The sequence below is a fragment of the Aethalodelphis obliquidens genome, unplaced genomic scaffold (genome assembly GCF_003676395.1).
Source record: "Aethalodelphis obliquidens isolate GAN/ISIS:26980383/991018 unplaced genomic scaffold, ASM367639v1 scaffold3, whole genome shotgun sequence".
Lineage (NCBI taxonomy): Eukaryota > Metazoa > Chordata > Mammalia > Artiodactyla > Delphinidae > Aethalodelphis > Aethalodelphis obliquidens.
In genome coordinates, this window is record NW_020837947.1 from 11,982,533 (window position 1) to 12,002,942 (window position 20,410).

At 35.3% G+C, this 20,410-nt stretch overlaps 1 protein-coding gene across 11 annotated transcripts in view; it reads right to left on the minus strand.

Moving 5' to 3' along the window:
• SCAF8 (SR-related CTD associated factor 8) overlaps nucleotides 1-20,410 on the minus strand; it is a 197,957-nt gene that overhangs the window by 122,147 nt on the left and 55,400 nt on the right. For 9 of the 11 annotated variants that reach the window (XM_027082875.1, XM_027082814.1, XM_027082798.1 and 6 more), the window contains 10 exons: nucleotides 18,609-18,740; nucleotides 18,238-18,350; nucleotides 16,597-16,790; nucleotides 13,337-13,437; nucleotides 10,717-10,830; nucleotides 9,595-9,751; nucleotides 7,597-7,730; nucleotides 5,826-5,970; nucleotides 4,012-4,080; nucleotides 1,216-1,434 (listed from right to left, as the gene is read on the minus strand). In XM_027082875.1, coding sequence (XP_026938676.1) covers nucleotides 1,216-1,434; nucleotides 4,012-4,080; nucleotides 5,826-5,970; nucleotides 7,597-7,730; nucleotides 9,595-9,751; nucleotides 10,717-10,830; nucleotides 13,337-13,437; nucleotides 16,597-16,790; nucleotides 18,238-18,350; nucleotides 18,609-18,740 — 1,378 coding nt within the window. Of the gene's footprint in view, nucleotides 1-1,215; nucleotides 1,435-4,011; nucleotides 4,081-5,825; nucleotides 5,971-7,596; nucleotides 7,731-9,594; nucleotides 9,752-10,716; nucleotides 10,831-13,336; nucleotides 13,438-16,596; nucleotides 16,791-18,237; nucleotides 18,351-18,608; nucleotides 18,741-20,410 lie in introns of those variants that run through there. The other 2 variants (XM_027082867.1, XM_027082874.1) reach the window with 2 other exon arrangements.

Genomic DNA, 20,410 nt, shown 5'->3' on the forward strand with positions numbered 1-20,410 from the left:
AGAAGAAAAATAACACAAACAATCATTCTGGTGTGAAAAGGAAACTATGTTTATAATTATTAATGCTATAATTTCCAGCAGTTAGTTTAATCAGCTACTTGTATCCCCCCAAGAATCCACAGGTACACTAGATATTAAAAAATTAAAGCTAAAATTAATACCATACGTAGTGAAATTTAATATTAAAACATAAGTGGGGCTGCTACCTAAAATCTTTACATGAATCTTTTTAAGTTAAATAAAAATATCAGGTTTTATACTGATTCTCCACCTTTAACAGAAGTCTTTCTAAAGTACAAACAATTCTTAATATACTAACAGTGGTGCCATAAAAGAAGGACTTTGGTCCTGAAGATCCAGGGGCAGGACAGGAATAAACACACAGACGTAGAGAAAGGACTTGAGGACACCGGGAGGGGGAAGGGTTAGCTGGGACGAAGGGAGAGAGTGGCATGGACATACACTACCGAATGTAAAACAGATAGCTAGTGGGAAGCAGCCACATAGCCCAGGGAGATCAGCTCGGTGCTTTGTGACCACCTAGAGGGGTGGGATAGGGAGTGTGGGAGGGAGACGCAAGAGGGAGGAGATATGGGGATATATGTATACGTATAGCTGATTCACTTTGTTATACAGCAGCAACTAACACAACAATGTAAAGCAACTATACTCCAAGATGTCAAAGAAAAAAAAAAAAAAGATGTATAGTGTAGCCAAAAGAACACTGAGCTTGCAGGTTTAAAAAATCTAAAAAAGAGAGTTTAATTCCTGGCTCTGCTACTTAAAGCCTGTGTGTGACATCATGCAAGTAAATAAACTGCTTTACGGTTGCAGGAAGGAAAAAAAAAAAAAAAGGACTCACTGCTTTCAAAACTATATTTATCTTCTAGACCTAGCTGGGTATCTGGTAGTAGTTACTTATAACTAATACTTGTTTGTTTTAATCTTTCTGTAAGTATACATATTTTGTGCAATCTTATTTTGATAACACATTAAAACAGTTCCAATAGGCCAAAAACAGGAGGAGAAGGAGTCTTAATGGAAAGGTGTCAAAATCTATACTATCCTGAAGAGAATGCCAAATTTGTTTTTAACAGGAATTTTAGGAGATAAATGTTTTACACATTCATGGCACCTAAGAATTAAACACCAATATAGAGAAGTAGTGATTATGATTTAGCTATGTATCTCTGGGGATTTCTTTTTTCTTTTTACCTGATCTGGTGTTTTCACCAGAAGAAATCTGGTGGTCTATAAGATGAGGTACTTTTTCTTCAGGCTCTGCTTGTTTAGTTGGAGGATTAAAAACACTTCCAGCTGGCAGAGTGGAAGTAGCAAGACTGCTGGCAACAGAACCACCTGGCAAAACAAGGCTACCAAATCCAACATCTTTCACAGTTTCTGGAGTCATAGATAATGGCGGCTGCACTAAAGCTGTTTAAAGAAGGAGAATATATATTTCAGATTTAATTAGCTAATCAATTCATGTGCTAGGTAAAAATATTAAGTATGACCAACACTGGTCTTGCCAAAGTTTTAAATGACTTCCTATCCTCTTTCCCCAATTATTTGGTAAGACTGCTCAGTTAACATGACATATGTGAATTCTCTTCTGGTCCCTTTATTTCGTTTATAATGAAAACTAACTTCTGGCAGCTTGAGTGTTTCACTTAATGGCATCTCTGTATCACCTAGCACATTATATAATAACTGATGCTCAAAGTGACAAATGAGTCATCCTGAAGAAGCTAAATTATATTTAGAAAGCTTCATTTTTTAAAAATAGGGAAAAACAACAATTTTTAGAAATATTTTCAAGAGAAATGTTTAGTAAAATAAGGATCCATACTTAAGAACAAAATCCCAGCAATTAAAAAAAAATCATAATTTTTCAAGGATGCCAGTATGGGAATATCTAAATATAGAGAAATGATTGACGAAAACCAACAAATATGAGAGTGAAAATCTGCCCAATCCCGTTGAATCTGTAAGTACGAGGGTCTTTACATTCACTACCATTTGTCAAATGAGGCAGGAAACTCATCAGGTGAGAACTACACATAAAAAGGTAAAACCATTTCCTTTTTATAAAGATATAAAAAAGGCATAAAGAACGGGTAGAAAAACTCTTCTGTATATGTCACCTGTATGTTAAAAAACTAAGCTAGAGGAGTATAAAAATCACACACAGAATTTCTAGTCAAATTTATTTCACAACACTACTAAATCATGTACTTTGGGATTTTAGAAACTGTTATCCTCACATTTAACTCTGGACTACCTAGACAAACCGTTAGCACAGAACAGAGCTGTAAAATTGGGATAAAAATCAACCGGGATCATGTATGGGAATTATGAGAATTAGATAAGACAGTGTGAACAATTAGGGGAGCAGCTGGCACACAGTGGTGTTTCTCCTTCTCCTTTAATTGACCCTCGGTTTTCCAAAATGAACAGTGTAAGGAGAAACAACTGGGAGGGAGGCTCTAAGTAAGGTGAGTCTCTGTGAATGGTGAATTCAGAAACGGCTTCTGAACACTTTTCTAATTTTCAGAAAGAATAAACAATTCTTCCTAATTAACCAACAGTAACACAAAAAGGATTCTAATGTTGTCTAAACACTGAAGGAGAGAAAAGAGTTTAAAAATGTAAGAAAAGTGGGTTATAACACCAAAACGTAAAACTGTATCATATACACTCTCTTTACAATAAAGTCCTTTGGTCTAGTATTAGGCCAAAAAGCTCTCAAAAACTGATGCAGTCATCTCAAAAGAATAGAGAAGTAACATGAAAGGCTCTTACTGTCCAAAAATGAACAAACTGAACTTCAAAAAGAAAGGTGAATGCAACCACTTGGAAGTAAAAATGCATTAATCCATAAACACTACTAAAAGTGAAGGAGAAAAAAGTAGAGGGAAGGGAGTGGAGAAGGAGAAATAAGAGAAATCCTCCCCCACCTTCAGTCACTGGATATCACAGGTAATATCCATAGAACTCATTACTCTGAAAAATTGCACTTACAGGCAAGAATTTAGCTTCTCCTGTACAACTGTACTTCAAGGTAACTAAATACTACTAGTTGATAAGAGAAAGTTTTTCTTTACAGAAAAAATCCCTGCTAAGAAATGTGGAAGGAATTACAAAATTTGGAAGGTCACCACTTTGCAACTAATGAAAAGCAGACTCAGCAATAATAATCAAAAGATGAAACCATCTGATGAAAATTTGAAGGGCAACTTTTTTAAATGACCAGGTCCCACTATCTGAATGCTCTGATCCATTATGACATCATTAAAAGTGGGACGGGCTTCCCTGGTGGCGCAGTGGTTGAGAGTCCGCCTGCCGATGCAGGGGACACAGGTTCGTGCCCTGGTCCGGGAAGATCCCACATGCCGCGGAGCGGCTGGGCCCGTGAGCCATGGCCGCTGGGCCTGCGCGTCTGCAACCTGTGCTCCGCAATGGGAGAGGCCACAACAGTGAGAGGCCTGCGTACCGCAAAAAAAAAAAAGTGGGACATGAAGGCACTGCACAGGCTCCTGATGTGATATAATATCAAGTCCACAGCACCCCACTTGTTAAGTATTCTTATCAAAAAAGTTGAAGTATATTCTAAACAAGCCTATGGTGCTAAAAACTTTCTATTTGCAGGAGATTCAAGGAAGATACCACAAAGAAGCAAAAAAACCAAACCCATTATTTGGGATCTTGCATACAGAAGTGAACTGCTTTTCAACAAGTCAAAGACATGAAGCATTTTTAAAAAGGGGGGTGTGGGTGGGGCTGTTCTAGATTAAGACATTTTATACATAAAACAAAAAACACAAATTTGATACAACAGAGCAAATCTGAACTGTCATATGATACTGTTAATTTGTTAGAAATCATTTAACCCCAAAAATGCATTTGTCTGAAAACTTCCATGATAAAAAAATTAACAATAATTCACAAAAATGAGAACCAACACATTATCACTATCATAAAGAAAGAAAATTCTTAAAGTAGAAAACTCACATGTTGGTACTACTGGTGGAATAGTAGGTGGTGGTACAACAGGTGGTGGAACTGGAGGTGGCATGAAACCTACATGGAAAAAAAAAAGACCAAAAATAAAATAACAAAAAGTGTTACTTTCTTTTAAATCAAACATTCCAACAGCTATAAATGAAATCCTACATTCTTAAAACAGTCATTACTACCTCATATTTATGAATATATTTTCCATTTAAAAAATTACTTTTATATACACTACCTTATTTGATCCTCCGTAAGCTAAGTAAAGCACAGAGAGCCCCATCATGAGCATATACTACTTATTTACTTGGCATGCTCTATGCTGCTGTAAAATCAACGATTAAGTCAAGCTAGGCAACCTGTTTATATGTTAGCATGGTGACTGTACGGGAAGTTAAACATTGTATTTCAAGCGGCTGACAACATATGCAATAATGTCATCTGTAAAATGTGCTATTGTACTTCTCTGATGTATATGCTGTTTACCCACTATATCAGAATACTTTTATTAACCTTGGATGTTACATTTTATTTTGAGCACTGAAACAAATCTTAATAAAAAATAAGGAATAAATAAAATAAATTTAATATTGGCTGTTTTATGATTTTAAATATCATATGATCAAACTATAAACCTGCTTCCCTGCATTTTTAAAATATAGAGCTACCATTAAATTCCAATAGAAAATAGTGGCTAAGAATAACGGGAAAAAAAGATATGTGGTTTTCAACAAATGAATGCTAGATAAAGACTCTATAAAATCCATGTGGTATGGTTTTTGAAAAAATCATTTAAAAATACCTTCTGAGAAAAAATTTTAATTTTCAATCACAAATACAGATTTGTGATTGAAGATATCTGATGAGTAGTTTTCCAATATTTAAAATATTAAAAGATAAAGTTCTTATTAAAATCTGCATCAATTTCAAATTATGTATTAAACTGTAATTTAAAAAATTTACATTACATGACAAATTACAACCGTTTTCAGACAATGAATTTACTTTTTGGCCTTGTTGACAGTTTTTAGGAACTCTATTCAATGACTAAGAACTTAAATTACAGAAGTCAATTCAGTACTTCTTTTCTATAGTACACAAATAATTCATGAAGTTCAAAAAAAATAGTTCTGAAAAACAACATATATCGTTTGATCCCTTGTATTATCTCTCTCCTTTATTTGTCTAAGTCTTCCACGATCTAATACGAAAAGCTCTATCTCTAACCTATGTAAGCAATTATTTATATTTAATTGATAAATGTTAAGTAACCTATAGTTTTTACCTAGAAACGCTTCAAGGAACTTGTTTATCTATAATTTATTAGGTCAAAAAAAGTATTATGAATTCAATTAGCATTTTAAGATATACTATAATTTCTAATGTCAAAATGGAAATCTAATGATTTTTAGGAGGACTAATCTATATAATTTAATGCATACTTTCTGATGAATGGGTGATAACTACAGAGAACTTTTATATAAAAACTTCAACATGAATTTTAAATCATCTTAAGGCATTTCAATGATTTTAAAGGATTCCATTTCTTTTCTGTCAGTGCTTCTTAAAGTGTGGTCCAGCAACGATACGCATCAGCTGGGAACTTGTTCGCAATGCAACTGTCCTGCCCCACCTCAGTTCCACTGACTCAAAAGGAGGCTGGGCCAGCAACCTGTGCTTTAACACGCCCTCCAAGTGATTCGCATGTAAGCTATGGTTTGAGAATCACTGCTCTACAGCGTTTAAACCTGGAAAAAGAACATTTTAAATGATATTCTAAATAGAGTTGAAACGATAAGATGAAAATTTCTTACCAGGAGGTGGTTGTGAAGGGTTAAAACTTGCGCGGAGAAAAGGCGGTGGAGGAATTGGACTGAATCCAGGAGGAGGAACTGGCATTGACACAGGAAATGCTGGTGGGACTAAACTAACTGTAGGCACTGCTGGAGCTACTGGAATCTTTTGTGGATAGAAAATAAAAAGTCCATGTATCATTTTATCCATCTGCAACGATTACATCTTAGGACAACCAAAGATAAATTATTTCTGTTTCTTTTATAGGAAAGTAACAAATATCATTATATTAAGTTGTTTTGGTTTTTTTTTTTCTTCCTTTTTGTATTCTTATAAGTGAACTTACTTGAGGTAAAAGCAAGACAGTATTTTTCAACAAACAGTATGTGTAGAGATTGTGAAATCTACCTTACATTCGAGTGATGTAAAGATGTGGGCACCTACTTCAACAGTGAATAGCATGCTCGATTTTACACTGCCATCTCCTACTATGTTTATAATACCTAGCTATATTATGCGATCTAATCACCATTAGGAAGCATGTCACTAACAGCTTTAAAATGGCTGAATTTCTCATTAATTTGTTTTCTACTCTTAATCATAAATTCTTTTACTCATCCTAGGTACAACAATTCCCAAATATTTATCTGTATTATGGCATGGCTGTACCCCTCTCCTAAAGTTCACACTGTATCAATGGTCTATTCAACATCTCAACTTTGCTGTGTAGTAAGACACTTCAAACTTCACACGCATAAAACTGAACTCCCAACTGTCCTTCCCAAAACACACTTCCACAGTCTTTTTCATTCTCAGATAATGGTAACTCCATCTTTCCAATTTCTCAGACCAAAAACCTTGCCTCTGCTCTTCCTCACAACTCAAATCTAACCACGCACACTGGCCACACCATGACAATACACCTAGGATCTGACGACTTCTCGTTGCCTTCACTGCCATCAGTCCAGCCTGAGCCACCATCATCTCTCACCTGGATTGCTGCAACTTTTAACTGGTCTCTTTGCTTTTATCAATGCCCACTATTCTATTCTCAAAATAGTTGCCAGTGTAATCCTTTAAAACTCTAAGCCAGACTGAGCCACTCCTTTCTTCAAAGTCCTCTAATGGCTCCCCATCTCAGAGTGAAAACCGAAGTCCCCCTAGAGGTCTCACTTACACTAAGTTGCCTCTCACTCACTTTATTCTTGTCCGCTTGTTATTCCAGGAACACACGAAGCCTGCTCCTGGCTGCAGGCCTTTGCACTGGTTGTTCCCTCTGCCTCTAACGCTTGCTTCAGATAGCCACGTGACTAATTGCCTCAGCAACTTTAAGTTGTGGCTCAAATGTCTTGTTCTCAATTAAGTCTACCTCACCATTTTATTTAAAATTTTAAACACCTACCTAGGCACTCTTGATGACCCTTGTACTACCTTCTCCCCTCCACAGTATCTTATAAACTTATTAATTTTATATTTTCTGTCTCCCCTATTGAGAACAAACTCTCCGTAAGGGAAGGGATTTGTGTTTGTTTTTTTTCCCCACTGATGTATCCCTATTCCAGGTGCCTAGAACAGTGAATGTCACAGAGCAGGCAATCAATAAATATTTGTTCAATAAATAAACATTTAAATATGAATTATACTTTTTCTAAAAGGAAAATTTCAAAAATGCTTATATTTAGTATTAATATATTTTGGACAATTTCTTCCAAGTTTTATGAAGTAAAGATGTGAGTAAAAACAAAACTGTAAAACACCACATTAAACAATAAAAAAACACCCAGCACTAACCTGTAACATAGCAACAGGTGGAGGGAAAACCTCTGCCTGGGTTGTGACCACTGTCTCCTTTTCAACTGGAGGTGGGCTCTGAGTTGTCTGGACCGTCTCTTTAACGGGTTCTGAGCTTTTCACACTTTCCCACTCTAAACAAAATATTTGAAATTGATTTCCTCTGGATAGGTGCAATTTTTCATTTTATATGTACACATTTATTTCATATCTGAATAGTCCTTCATCTACCTTGGCACATCTTTAAGATGTGTCCACAGCTGTCGGTGCCAACCTATTTGGTTCTGCTGAGATAAATCTGATTAGGGTACTAAGGAGTTCAAAGCAGCATGACATGAGGCACAAATCAAAGACACTAAAATATTCAGTCTAGAGAAAACACTTAAAAGGGATATAACAGATACGTATCTCAAAGGCTGTCTGATTTAAGACAAACCAACCTTATTCTATATTTTGTCATAAGGCATAAGGGGAAACAACAAGTACTAACCCAGTACAGAAAGATCTTTCTGAAAATACAAAAAAATGCAAAAATAGAACAAAGAGGTTCCTCCACAGGTTCGCCTCCCTTAAAGCTCAAAGTCATGAGAATGACTAGTAAGACCACATGACTTCGCCCCTCTGCACCTCTCTGACTTCATCTCCTACTACTCACTCCTCACTATGCTCAAGCCATACTGGTCTCACGACTTTCTAACAGACTTGGCGCTTGCTGTTCTCTCTGTATGAAACACTCTTACCCAGATAGCTGCATGTCTCACACCTCTGAATACCACCTTCTCCATTAGACCCTCTTCAACCACTTAAAACTCCAATAGCTCCACACCCATACTGCCTATCCCCTTTCCCTGTTTTTTCTTCTTAGAACTTAACCAACACTGAAATACTACCTAGTTTATCTATCTTATTTATTATCCATTTTTTTCCCACTAGAACATGGGTTGGCAAACTCTTCCTATTTGTAAGTATTTTAGATTGTGCGGGCCATGTGTTCTCTGTTACAATGACTCAACTGTTGCTGAATTTTAAAAAGTCATATACAATAGGTAAACACAACTGAGCATGGCTGTGTTTCAATAAAACTTTATTTACTGAACAGGCTGCCAGTAAGATCTGGCCCATGGGCTGTTGTCAACCCCTGTACTACAATGTGCACTCCAAGAGAGGAAGGATTTTTGTCTGTCTCACTGCTATAATCCCAGCTCCTAAAGTTATGCCTGGCACACAGTAGGAACTGAAATATTTTTTGAATGAATAAATGTTCTGGAGGAACATCCATCCAAAAAGGAGAGAGAAAGACAGCGAGAGAGAATGACAAGAAGAAAACAACTGAAAAAGTGTTTGAAAATATGTACATTGGCCTGAGAACAAAAATACTATTCTGAAAATTAGCTAATTTTGGTAGAAGAGCTAAGATATCAAGAAATAAGTATAACATATTTCAATTCTTTCCCAAGCATCCATTATTCTGTGAATTTATAACTGAAAAATTTTAAAACAAAAAGACAAATTTTTCAAAAGAACGGGCCAGATTATCACTTGGTTATAAGCTTTCTAAAGCAGCATGAATCTGAACTACAGCTCTCTGAGATTCTATTCCTGGCATCCTCAACATAGATACTAATCAAAATAGTCTAGGAAGCTTTTTAAAGGAATTCCCTAAATCCCCGGTTCTCATTGAAACTCAAGTGACTGAAAAACTTAGTCTTTACAAGCCTCCATACATACAATGCTCTCAAAGACTGAAACTTTTTAAAAGACATATATAAAAATGCTACATTTAGAGTTTTAGAACACTATCTATATACTCTGACATTTATGGAATAGATCCCATTAAGTATACACATTGAACAGGGTGATGTTTCACTTTTTCCCCTCTTCTGCAGGATGGGGAAGATCCAGGAAATAAACACAATTCACCCCAACATGTAAAACTCTTATCAATTACAACCCCTCAAGCATATTTTTAAACAATAAAACTACCCACAGGGCTCTTACCAGTATTTACAGTTTCCTGATCAATCATGCCTCCTTCTGCAAAACCTTCCAAGTCATCCACTTTAACTTTTTCCCATGGTATATATGTTACTCCAAGATCCACATCCCAGAATTGTTTGTATTCTGTTTTTACACCTTTGTTTAAAGCCCAAGCAATCTATCAGGAATGAGGAGAGGAAAAAAGAAAGCTCATGTTTACTGTAAAAACAAGGTAAAACATACAAAATCATATGCTAACAATGCAAATATGAATAAAATTAGTTTTAAAAATCAGCTGGACAGGCAAAGCATCACTGCTGGAGTAACAGTAGCCAATGAAATTTTTTCCATGTATTTTCTGATTTTGTTTGTAAAATAAAACCTGCATTAGATAGCGGTGGTGTTTATAATATGGGATTTATTTCCACTTCTTACTATGGCCTTAAAACAACACATTTCCAGAAATAAACCAAATCTACTTTTCACCATAAAAATGTCAACCTACATTAGCGATAATTAGAATAGTTAAACAAAATCTTGGTACTCCAAGAGACCAGTGACACTTTAGCTTACATAAACTCTCTGCCATAAAATGAGAAAGCACGGGCATATTAACTCCCTTGAAAGTAATTTAAAAATTTTTAATTCAGTTGCTAAAACTATGGAATAAATTAACTCCAAATAGCAGAAATAAAATGTAAATTAGTTATAAGAAGTAAAAATGGAAAAATACACAATAAATACTCAAAGACTAAGAGGAAACAAATATACATAAATAAACCCTTCACAAGGGCCTGAGTTGTATAAGACAAGATGTTAAAAAGGAGACATTAATAATATAATTAAGGGGTAGGATTAGGAAGCATTGGGAAGGAGTGAATGAAAGACAAACTTGTAAAAATGAAAAAGTTCTGCTCATAAAATGGTGCCCGGGTTGACTAAGAATACTGTGCATGTGTGATTTTGAAGAACTGCTTGAATAAAATTTTGGTTATTGTTTTACCTATAGCCAAATTCTATAATTTAACAATACTAAAATAATAAAATTGTCAAGGTTTGCCTATAACATTAAAGAAGATGAATTAAATACAGGAAACATTCTAACAATCCAATAAAATAAGAGCACGTGTCCCCCAATCTCACCTTAATGACCTTGGACCCAATTTTATATGACCCGGAACTAAGTTTCTGAAGAGCCCGAAATGCATCTTGTCGATGAACCATGCAGACATAAGCACAGCCCCTGGGAGGAATCATCTATTAAAAAAATTATTTTCTTTAGAAAGGGTGTTATGAGGAGGGCAAGTCATTTCTGGCATTTTATAGTTTTAATGGAACAGAATATTGATTATTAATACTGAATTGTTTCCCCTTTTCTTCCTCCAGCTATCTGTTTATTGGTAAAATTCAAGCACAATCAGTTGAAAAAAAAATTCAGAAGCTAGTTGGGTCTCATTCTAAGCCATTATATATGTGAAATCTTGAATATCACGTGTCAACTAAAGTTTTAACACACAATGAAGAGCTATTAAAACAAAGCAATGTATAGACGTGTATATAATACCACCAGATAAAAGGAAAACAATACTGTACGGCCAACATATTTGAAGGCATACAATTTATTTACAGTAGCATTTAAATTTTGCCAAATGTTATGTTGAGTAATGTGAGAAGGATTTTGTTTGGGGGAAGTACCTTATCCTTAATATAAAGTCCAAAATCTACAACAAATAATAAAACTAAAGTTTTTCAATTTTATAAAACTTAACTTTGTCCAAGTACTTCTGGACAAAGATTTTAATATGAATAAGAAGATAGCCTCAGTGTAAGGATCTCAAGAGGTTTATTTACAAAGCATTTAACTACTCTATTAACTACCAGATCATAAAATTATCTTTAATGTATTAACTCAGAAAAATACACAGAGCATTTCAGTTTCTTTATGAAGAACTCAAAAGGTATTCATCACTTTGTTAGTACTTAATACCTAATAAGCTCTCGCTGTCAAAGTAACGCTTCCCTCAGCCTTGCTAACAGCTGTCACTTTAATACCAAATTTCTCGAAAGAGAAGTCTATCCAACCCCTTATACAATTCATCTCTTGCAATGTAGATCCAACCCCTTACCAACCCACCGAAAATATTTTCTTCGAGCTAATGACCTACAAAATGCTAAATCTAATGGACTTTTCTCAGTCTTCAAACTCCCCCAAAACGAAGTGAAAGGTTTATAAATCTTCCATTAATTTTTCAAATCCTGGATTTTATCACTAGCCATTCAGTACACTTCAGTTCACAAAATAACTTAGTGCCTATTACTTTTAAGTACTACACTCTTAAAAGGTAATACAGAAGAAGAGGGAGACAAGGCAAACTAATGTCCAAATGACTGTGGTATAAGAAAGACTACAAACGTCATAAGCAACGTGAAAATACAAAATGCTACTTGGATTCGGGATCTGTTCAGAGCAGTGATTCCTGGCTTTGCATCAAAATCACCTGCGTAATTATGGCACTTTGATAAGAATCTAAAGGTACTGATAATGGGCATCCCTATATGGGCATCCCTATTTTTTCAAATGTCAACCCGTTTCTGATATGCAGCTAGAGCTGAGAACCACTAGTTTAAAGGCAGCGGAAAATCAGAAAAAATTTCAGAGGTTATATGATCACAGACTCAGAGATTACTTATGTTCTGACAGGTGAAATTTAAAAAGACGAAAAGAGAAGCCTACAACACTTTCATGGTGTAAAAAGAGGAATCTGAAATACCTAATTTGAAACACTCAGCCAATTACCTATTAATTAACCAATCAATCAGCTATTTATTATCTGTGTAACTTAGACAAATCATTTAGATTCCTCACTGGTAAAATAACAATATTTGAATTACTTAACCAACTTCTTGTGAGGCTCCAAAGAGATCATACATAGTTGAAAGTAAAATACAAAATGGTCAAATTCAATTTAAATAAAGAGTGCTGTTATTAACACCAAAGAGTCAAGTTTGGCCATATAAGGAATGTTGAGAACAGAAGGAATCTAAGACTAGAAAGGAAAACCAGCCAATTTCCTGGTAAATAAGGATAAAAAGGTCCAATAGACATAAAAGTATAATAACAGTGAATAAAATCAGAGAGTTAAGGAACAAGACTCCTCAAATGACTATTCCATTATCTTTAGCCTCAAGGAAAAACAATAGCCCTGCAGGAGGAAGAAAATACTCAAAGGTGGAGACTGGGTACACTGAAAGAATCAAGCTGAGGAGTGATAGAGCTATGCTGTGGCCACACAGGTTTTCTTGCCTCAGGTTTGCTCTGAGAGGAAGAGAAGGGGAAGGGGTGGGAAGTGCCTGGCAAAAGACTGGGACCTCAAGTCCAGTTGTGTCTCCACCATTACCTATGTGCTCATGTGCAGGTGATTACAATTCTAACTCAGTTTCTTCACTTTCATTAAAAAAGAAATTAAACAATATCACACATACGGTTCCTGCTAACTCAAACATTCGATGTTTTTAGGAATCAAGTGCTATTACATTGCTATAAAACTCCTAAGAATATTTTGTTAGACTTCCATTTAAAAAAGGAAAATTAATTAAGCAGAGAGATAAGCAACAGCAGAGTAAACATAAAAACGATTAGAGTCGAACAATCCTTTTAAAATTTGATTAAAGGCAGATATTGCTGGGCTAATTAGGAACCAAAGTGACTCTGAAAACTCCCTATTTTTTTTTAACTTTAAATTATTTAAGAACTGATACTTACATTAATGGATTCAATCTGTCCAAACTCTTCAAAGAGGTTGGTTAAATCTTGCTGTGTTGCCTTCTTGTCTACCTGGCCAACCCACAGAGTAGTACTACATACTGTCAAGATATAAGAGACAAATAACCCAAATCACATAGACAGTTACTTCTTTCAAGTAGCTGAGGAAAAAACACTAGTAACAATAATAAATTAAAATTTCAGATAGTATATTTTAAATACTTGTTAACAGACATTTTTATGTTATGTTTAAAATCAACTAAAATACCAGGTACCCATTCACATCTATGCCAAGTCAACTTCTTGCATTATCACCTGTTCTCAAGCGTGGCAGCACACATCAGTCACCTGTGGATATCTGGAACCCACTCTAAAAGATGATGGAAGGTATGGGGTGTGACAGATCAGGAACTGGGAGTTTTAAAATTCTGTAGGTGATTCTAATGTGCAACAAAGTTTCAAAACCACTTCTCATTGCAATCCTATCTGTGTACCTTTTAAGTATCTTTCTGTACTGGAATGATTAAATGGATGTTTCTCCTAAATCAACAGTTAAATCTTATCCTTAAGGAAAGAATAATTATACACAAAAAATATATATACAAAAAGGAAAAGGCTAATTTAGAACTCATTATCATGAAAGACTTAGGGATACTTAAGGGCTGGAAGCCACTTCCCTTTAAGAAATAAATGCTACACGTGAGACATCTTGCCTACTTTGAGCTGCACTGTTCATGTCTCCATGAACATCTCCTTTTCCTGAAAACACTGACTTTAAAAATATTTACAGCTGATATATTTGCAGAGTTTTAATATATTTGGATTTATGTCAATGTCATTAAAAAAAAAAAGAAGTTTCCAGCTTTTGGGTTATCTTTCATCTACAACACAGCCCAGAGCAGGTTTTACTCTAGAGCTAAGATGTCACCATTGCAATGTGGGTTTCACATTACATTCTACTGAATGTGGGTTTCAATCAGGTCTCCATCTCTCTACTCTGGCTGGTCAGAACTTGAACGTCTTCCAGGCCTGTGTGAGCTTTAGGAACCTGTTCAGCTAACAGATGCCTGGAAATTGCTCTTTCCCTGCTCTTTGTTCTTTGCCTCATGCAGTCTTACCCTGTGCATAACTTAATATTCAACCAAAGTCTCAAAGGGCAACATATTAGTTTTCTTTTGCTGCTGTAACAAAACACCACAAACTTAGTACCTTAAAACACAAAAAGGTATTCTCTTACAGCTCTGGGGGTCTAAAATGAGTCAACAAGGCTGCATTCCTTCTGGAGGCCCTAGGAGAGAATTTGTTTCTTTGCCTTTGCTAGCTTCTACAAGCTATCTGCACTCCTCAGCTCATGGTCCCAACCCTCCATCTTCAAAGCCAACAGTGTAGCATTTACCAATCTCTTTCTCCTTTCCACATTCACATCACCTTTTCTCTCTGACCCTCTCCTCTTGTTTCCCTCTTATTAGGACCCTTGGATTACACTGGGCCCTTCTGGATAATCCAAGTTAATCTCCCCATCTCAAGATCCTTATTAATCAGATATACAAATGTAAGGTAACATATTTACAAGCTCCAGTGATTTGGACATGGACATCTCTGGGTGACCACTATTCAACCTACCACCAACCCTTAGCAAATTTCTGGACCTCTTTCACTGAACAGTTCCCACCTCTTCATTACTCTGTTCTACATATTATAGCTGCCTTAATCTCCCCAAAATCTGTTCCATGTTTCCCCTACTCTTTTGATATTGTCTCTCTACAAATTTTTCCCATGGACAACTCCATTTCCCCCCCCAGAAAGTAATGAGTCTCCTCCATCCCATGAGAAGGGGACACTTGATTCTTAGAATGTTACTCTTTGTTGATGTTTCACAGCCCCTGGACTATTCATGAAAACTCATGTTCTAAGAACCAATGGGCAGAGAAACACTACCACATGTGTTTAAAATGTGTTGGGACCACATCAAATTGTTATTGCTTCTCAGTAGAGTTTTGAGGTAAAAGACAAGATATACTTCTCACTGTATTTTCTTATGTCCTTTCTAAACTTTTTAGTTGTGTGTTTTACCCATGAAAATAAAACAGCAACAAAAAATAAATTCCACGGTCAATAACTATGTAAACGGTGGCAACGACACATGACAAGTTAGGTAAGGAACTAAATGAGAGACTCCACGTAAGAGCCCATCATAAAAATCGTTATTCTGAACGTCCTAATAGCAATCATGGGAGGAGGCACAGTTGAGATTTTACGATCAGACTTCTGACATTATTTATCAGACAGCACGAAAATGTTTGAATTTTGTCCCTCACCCTAAGGGATAAATAGAAACTTTCAGAGTTAGGAATGTCAACATTACTAAATTAACAATGGCTCTCATAATCAGGTAAGATTCTGGAAAGATAGCCAAGGCTTGTTCAAATGGCTAGAATTCAGTAAGATGGCGTCGCCTTTAATCCTAAGCCTCGATTTCTAGGATGCTTCAGCATTATAAATTATACCAGTTATTCATCTATCTCCATGGCAGAAGGAGTTTATTTGGATACATTCAGAAATTAGATAACCTGATCAGTGTTTCACTCTTGGCGAAGAATGACAATTTACTTCCTTTTATGTACTTTATCCATCTGCAGTCTGTTGATTCACCTTAAAAGTCATAACCCGCTAAGAATCGTTTAGGCAGAATTTGGCACTAATTACAAATTATTTTCCTAGACCTCACATGCCTACCAAGTCAACTCTCCTGCAGCACTCTCCCAAAACAAACTCCCACTACTACCAAATGTGTTCTAATCATACATTATAGATTAACATATAAAGGAGGGAAAGTTTTTACGAGAGAAATCTCTCCTTCAGTACTGATCCAGTAAGTTTATAATTAGCTTTAAAATTTGCATTCTTCCTATAATAATCACTCCTACAGACCTAGTGTTCATAATTGGTTAGGACACTGTGCATAGAAGTCACGGTGTCCATGAAACAGACACGAGGCCTAGGACACTTTATAAATCATTAATCAAGTCATAATATCTAACTAGCATTAAAAAAAAAAAACTCTCAATGACTTTAGTACTTGAGTAGAAACTGCTATTCCTTTTCCTTTTCTCCTCTATCACATTATAAAACCCAAAAATATAATTACTCATATACCAAAACAGGTATTTAACCTCTTAGTCTGAAAATAAGGTTGGGAGACATTGTAACAGATACTATTTTCTCAATGTTATTGAAACCAAAGCTTGTACGTCACTTACCACTTAATGTTTTAGATCTAATTGGAGGCAATCCCTTCTTCTGTCGTTCTTTCTCCCTTTCTCTAGCTCTTCTTTCACTTGAGTATGAACGTGATGATTTCCTTTTTCTTTCTCTAGAGCGAGAGCGTGATCGCTTTCTGTGTTTACGCTTTCGAGAACCAGACCGTGACCTAGACCTTCGTTTTCTTGGTGACCTACAAAAAAAATCTTATTTTACTTCTAATGACAAAGTTATTCTTCTATCGAATTTCTCACTTGTAGGTGGGGCGGGGGCGAGACTGTCTGGTATTTAGCTACCTTTTAAAAAACATTCAAGCATAATCAAGTATCAAACATGTATTTTCTCAAATTTCTATACTGCTTAGGTCCACACTAGTCACAGATGTTTGTTTGCAATGATTCTTACTGAACCACAACCACAAGGAAGAGTAAGAGAAAGAGATTCTAGTAAGGCCTCACTTTCTCTTAGGGTCTTCCAACTCTTTTTTCAAACAAGAGTCAAGAACAGGGATGAAAGATGGAAGAAAACAAAAAGATTCTTTAGGTGACAAAGATGTTACATTCTTAAAATTAAGAAACAAAGAATGTTTTCAACAGAACATTAGGCCACTATACAATTCTGTTTACAAGTTTTCAATTTCTAAAATCTCCTGTGCTTGACTTTACAATATAATGTGATACTGAAATACTGTTTCTTTTTTCCTGCCAGTCATATGCCATTGAACTCTCTTCAAAATACTTAGTAGGGAGGTGTTGCTAAGACAAATAAAGAAGTTGCTAAGACAAAGAAGTTTCAGCACTAACACTGTAATTCACTGCAGAGAGGTCAGCTTAGAGAAAGATGAACTGACAGGCTCTCATTTGCAAGAGGCAAATACAAGTAAGTTCTTGAAACACGTAAGAAATGACTGAAAAAGTCATCACAGATACTGCCTGTCTTCCAGCATTCGCTGTTCAGATTTTCTGGGTATTTGTGTGTAGAAAATAGGGCATTAAAATGTTAAAGATTAATGACTTTAAGTTTTAAGACAGTTTATAGCAAAAACAATATACACATGCTACAAGAAAATTTACCAGGTTAAGAATAAGGCGCCTCCAACTCAATCTGAATGAGCATGCACATTAGTGAGCCTCAGCCATGCTGAACAGCCCACAAAGAAACCATTTCTAGGATATGTTTTGTAATAGTCTGATATGCTTAATGTTTATAAAAATAATTTTTGTAGTTTTATTTTTATAATCATTTTTGGTATTATGAGATGAAATGGAATGTGAGAAATACAATGGAGTTTCTAATACTGGTCCTCTACAGCTTGATTTAAGTGTTGTTCAGGGGCAATAATACCCTAAGCTGACTATCATGATGTTATTAACTAAAACCAGATATAACCCCAAATCCAAGTCTCGTGATACTGCCGTGACTCATGCAAATCATTCAAATAAATGGCCACAGCCACACCCAATTAAAAACAGAACACATGTTTTCTGTTTTTTGAAGCTCTGAATTACTTCTTCCTGAGAGAATGTCACTCTCAGAAAACATTTTCTTTAATCTTGATGCAAAGAAATAAAGGATGCAAAAAAGTAAAGCCAACAATTTAAATGTTCGCACACAGCTATTCTTAAATAGTATTGTAGAACCTTGAACGGGATCGTGAATGCGTTCTTGATCTGGAGCGAACAGCCACTTTCTTTGCTTCCTGTTCAAAGATCTCCTCTTCTACTCCATCTTGCCCTTCATCTATATCCATATCCTTGAAAGTCAAAAGAACAGCAGACAAAATGCCTGGTTGAGATTCAGTGTGTATTGGTAATTCTGCCTTACAAAATATTCACCATAGTAGCATTAATGACTAATAGTAAAATGGTAAGAATGTGGAGCTTAATGAGTAGGAAAAAACCATTCAGGTTTACATTATTTACATACAATAAAAATTATTACTATATTTTAAGATTTTTTTTCTGTAATTAATTTTATAAATTTATGCCCCAGAAAAACATTTACTTTTTACCTGTTGCTGAATATCTATGGAATCATCCAAATTTGCTTCAGGTTCAAGGAAATGCTGTTGACTGCTCCCTTGTGATGGTGACACAGAATGCTCTGACCCAAATGTTCCTTCTTGACTATCCTGAGGAGTTGCCTATTGAGAATGTACACAAGCACACAAACATTGGGAAATAATGAATATTATGAATATTGTTACAAATGAAACATCACAATTACAATTTTAAAAAGGAGCCCAATACCTAAAGAAATCCCATTACATCTTTTATGATCAATCTAAAATGGCACTTTTGTATAAATCCAAGTTTACTTAAAAGCACAGAATACCTCCATAAAAGGGAGATATTATAACACTAGAAAGAATGGTAAGATAAAGTAGGTCTCCAAACAAATTTTATATTGTGGAAAATATAAACTACCAAGAATAAAGGGACTGTATCATGAATGATATATAAAGAACTAAGTCACCCAACTGCACGTGTAGAAGCAAAACGAAGCTCAAACCCCAATATCAAAATCACTGATCTTGCAAAATCAGTTCTCAACTTGGGTCTTTTTCAACCTCCACCTCTAGGAATTGACAAAAGAGTATAAGGAAGTACTCAAATATGTAAAATATTTCAGAAAGACTAATAAAAGTTAGGCAATGCAGCCTAATTATAGGAAAAACTAAAATTTAAACCTTTTTGCCCCCCTAGGACTAGAATTACAGCAACTTGCTATAGGGATACTGCTTACACGGTACTAATCAGTATGAACTTGACTAGCAATTACATACACTATGGTGTTAACTAAAATTGAGAAACTGATTATTATGAAGAAATGACTCCCTAGTTAAACATTCCTAAAACATGATCTCACAGGTGTTGAGGATTAGTAAGAAGAGTTGGTACACAAGTTGGGGACTATTATAATAATTAACAGAAAAGAGCAACTCAAAACTACTGTTCCCTTGCTACAAACTCTGTGATTGTGAACCAAGTTACTCCAACTCTGAATTTGTCTCCCTACATGTAAAAGGAATACAACCACAGTGATTATAAAAAACAATATTGTATTATAAATTTCAAAGTTGCTAAGAAACTAAATCTTAATTGTTCCCACCACAAAAAAGAAATGATAATTATTTGACATGATAGAGGTGTTAGCTAACACTAGAGGTAATCATATCCCAATATATAATCATATCAAATCAACATGCTGTACACCTTAAACAATGCTGTATGTCAACTATATCTCAATAAAATTATTTTTTAAAACTTACTCTAATGACATTTAAACTGAAAGAAAAGAAAGCAGAATAAAAATTAAGAGCCAAAAAGAGCATTAAAGAACTGTTCCAAAAAAAAAAAAAAGGAACTGTTCCAAGTGTCTTAATTTATGAAGGAACAGGCTCCCCAAAGACAAGTAACATTTTCAAGTTTAGAAATAAATTAAAACTAAAATCAGAATTAAAGTTCTATTAGTCTTTATTCCACAAAATTGACCAAAGAGTTGGTAAATAAGTATATGTTTGAGAACAAATCAAAATGTTTTTAAAGCACAGTCCTGGCTTATGCCTTTAAAATGGTACAATAAAACTAAAATTCTTAACAACACAGCAAGATAATTTTCAACTTTATCCTGAGCTGTATTGTTTGCTCCTAATTCAGTACTCATACATCCTTCACATTATTTACTTCTTACCTCACCATTCACCTTGAGCATCCTACCTACCATCCACCCACTTGTTTTTCATCTTTGATTTTCTATTAATGGTCAACCCTTGGTATAACCAGCAGAATCCACTGCAACCAATGCTAGTTC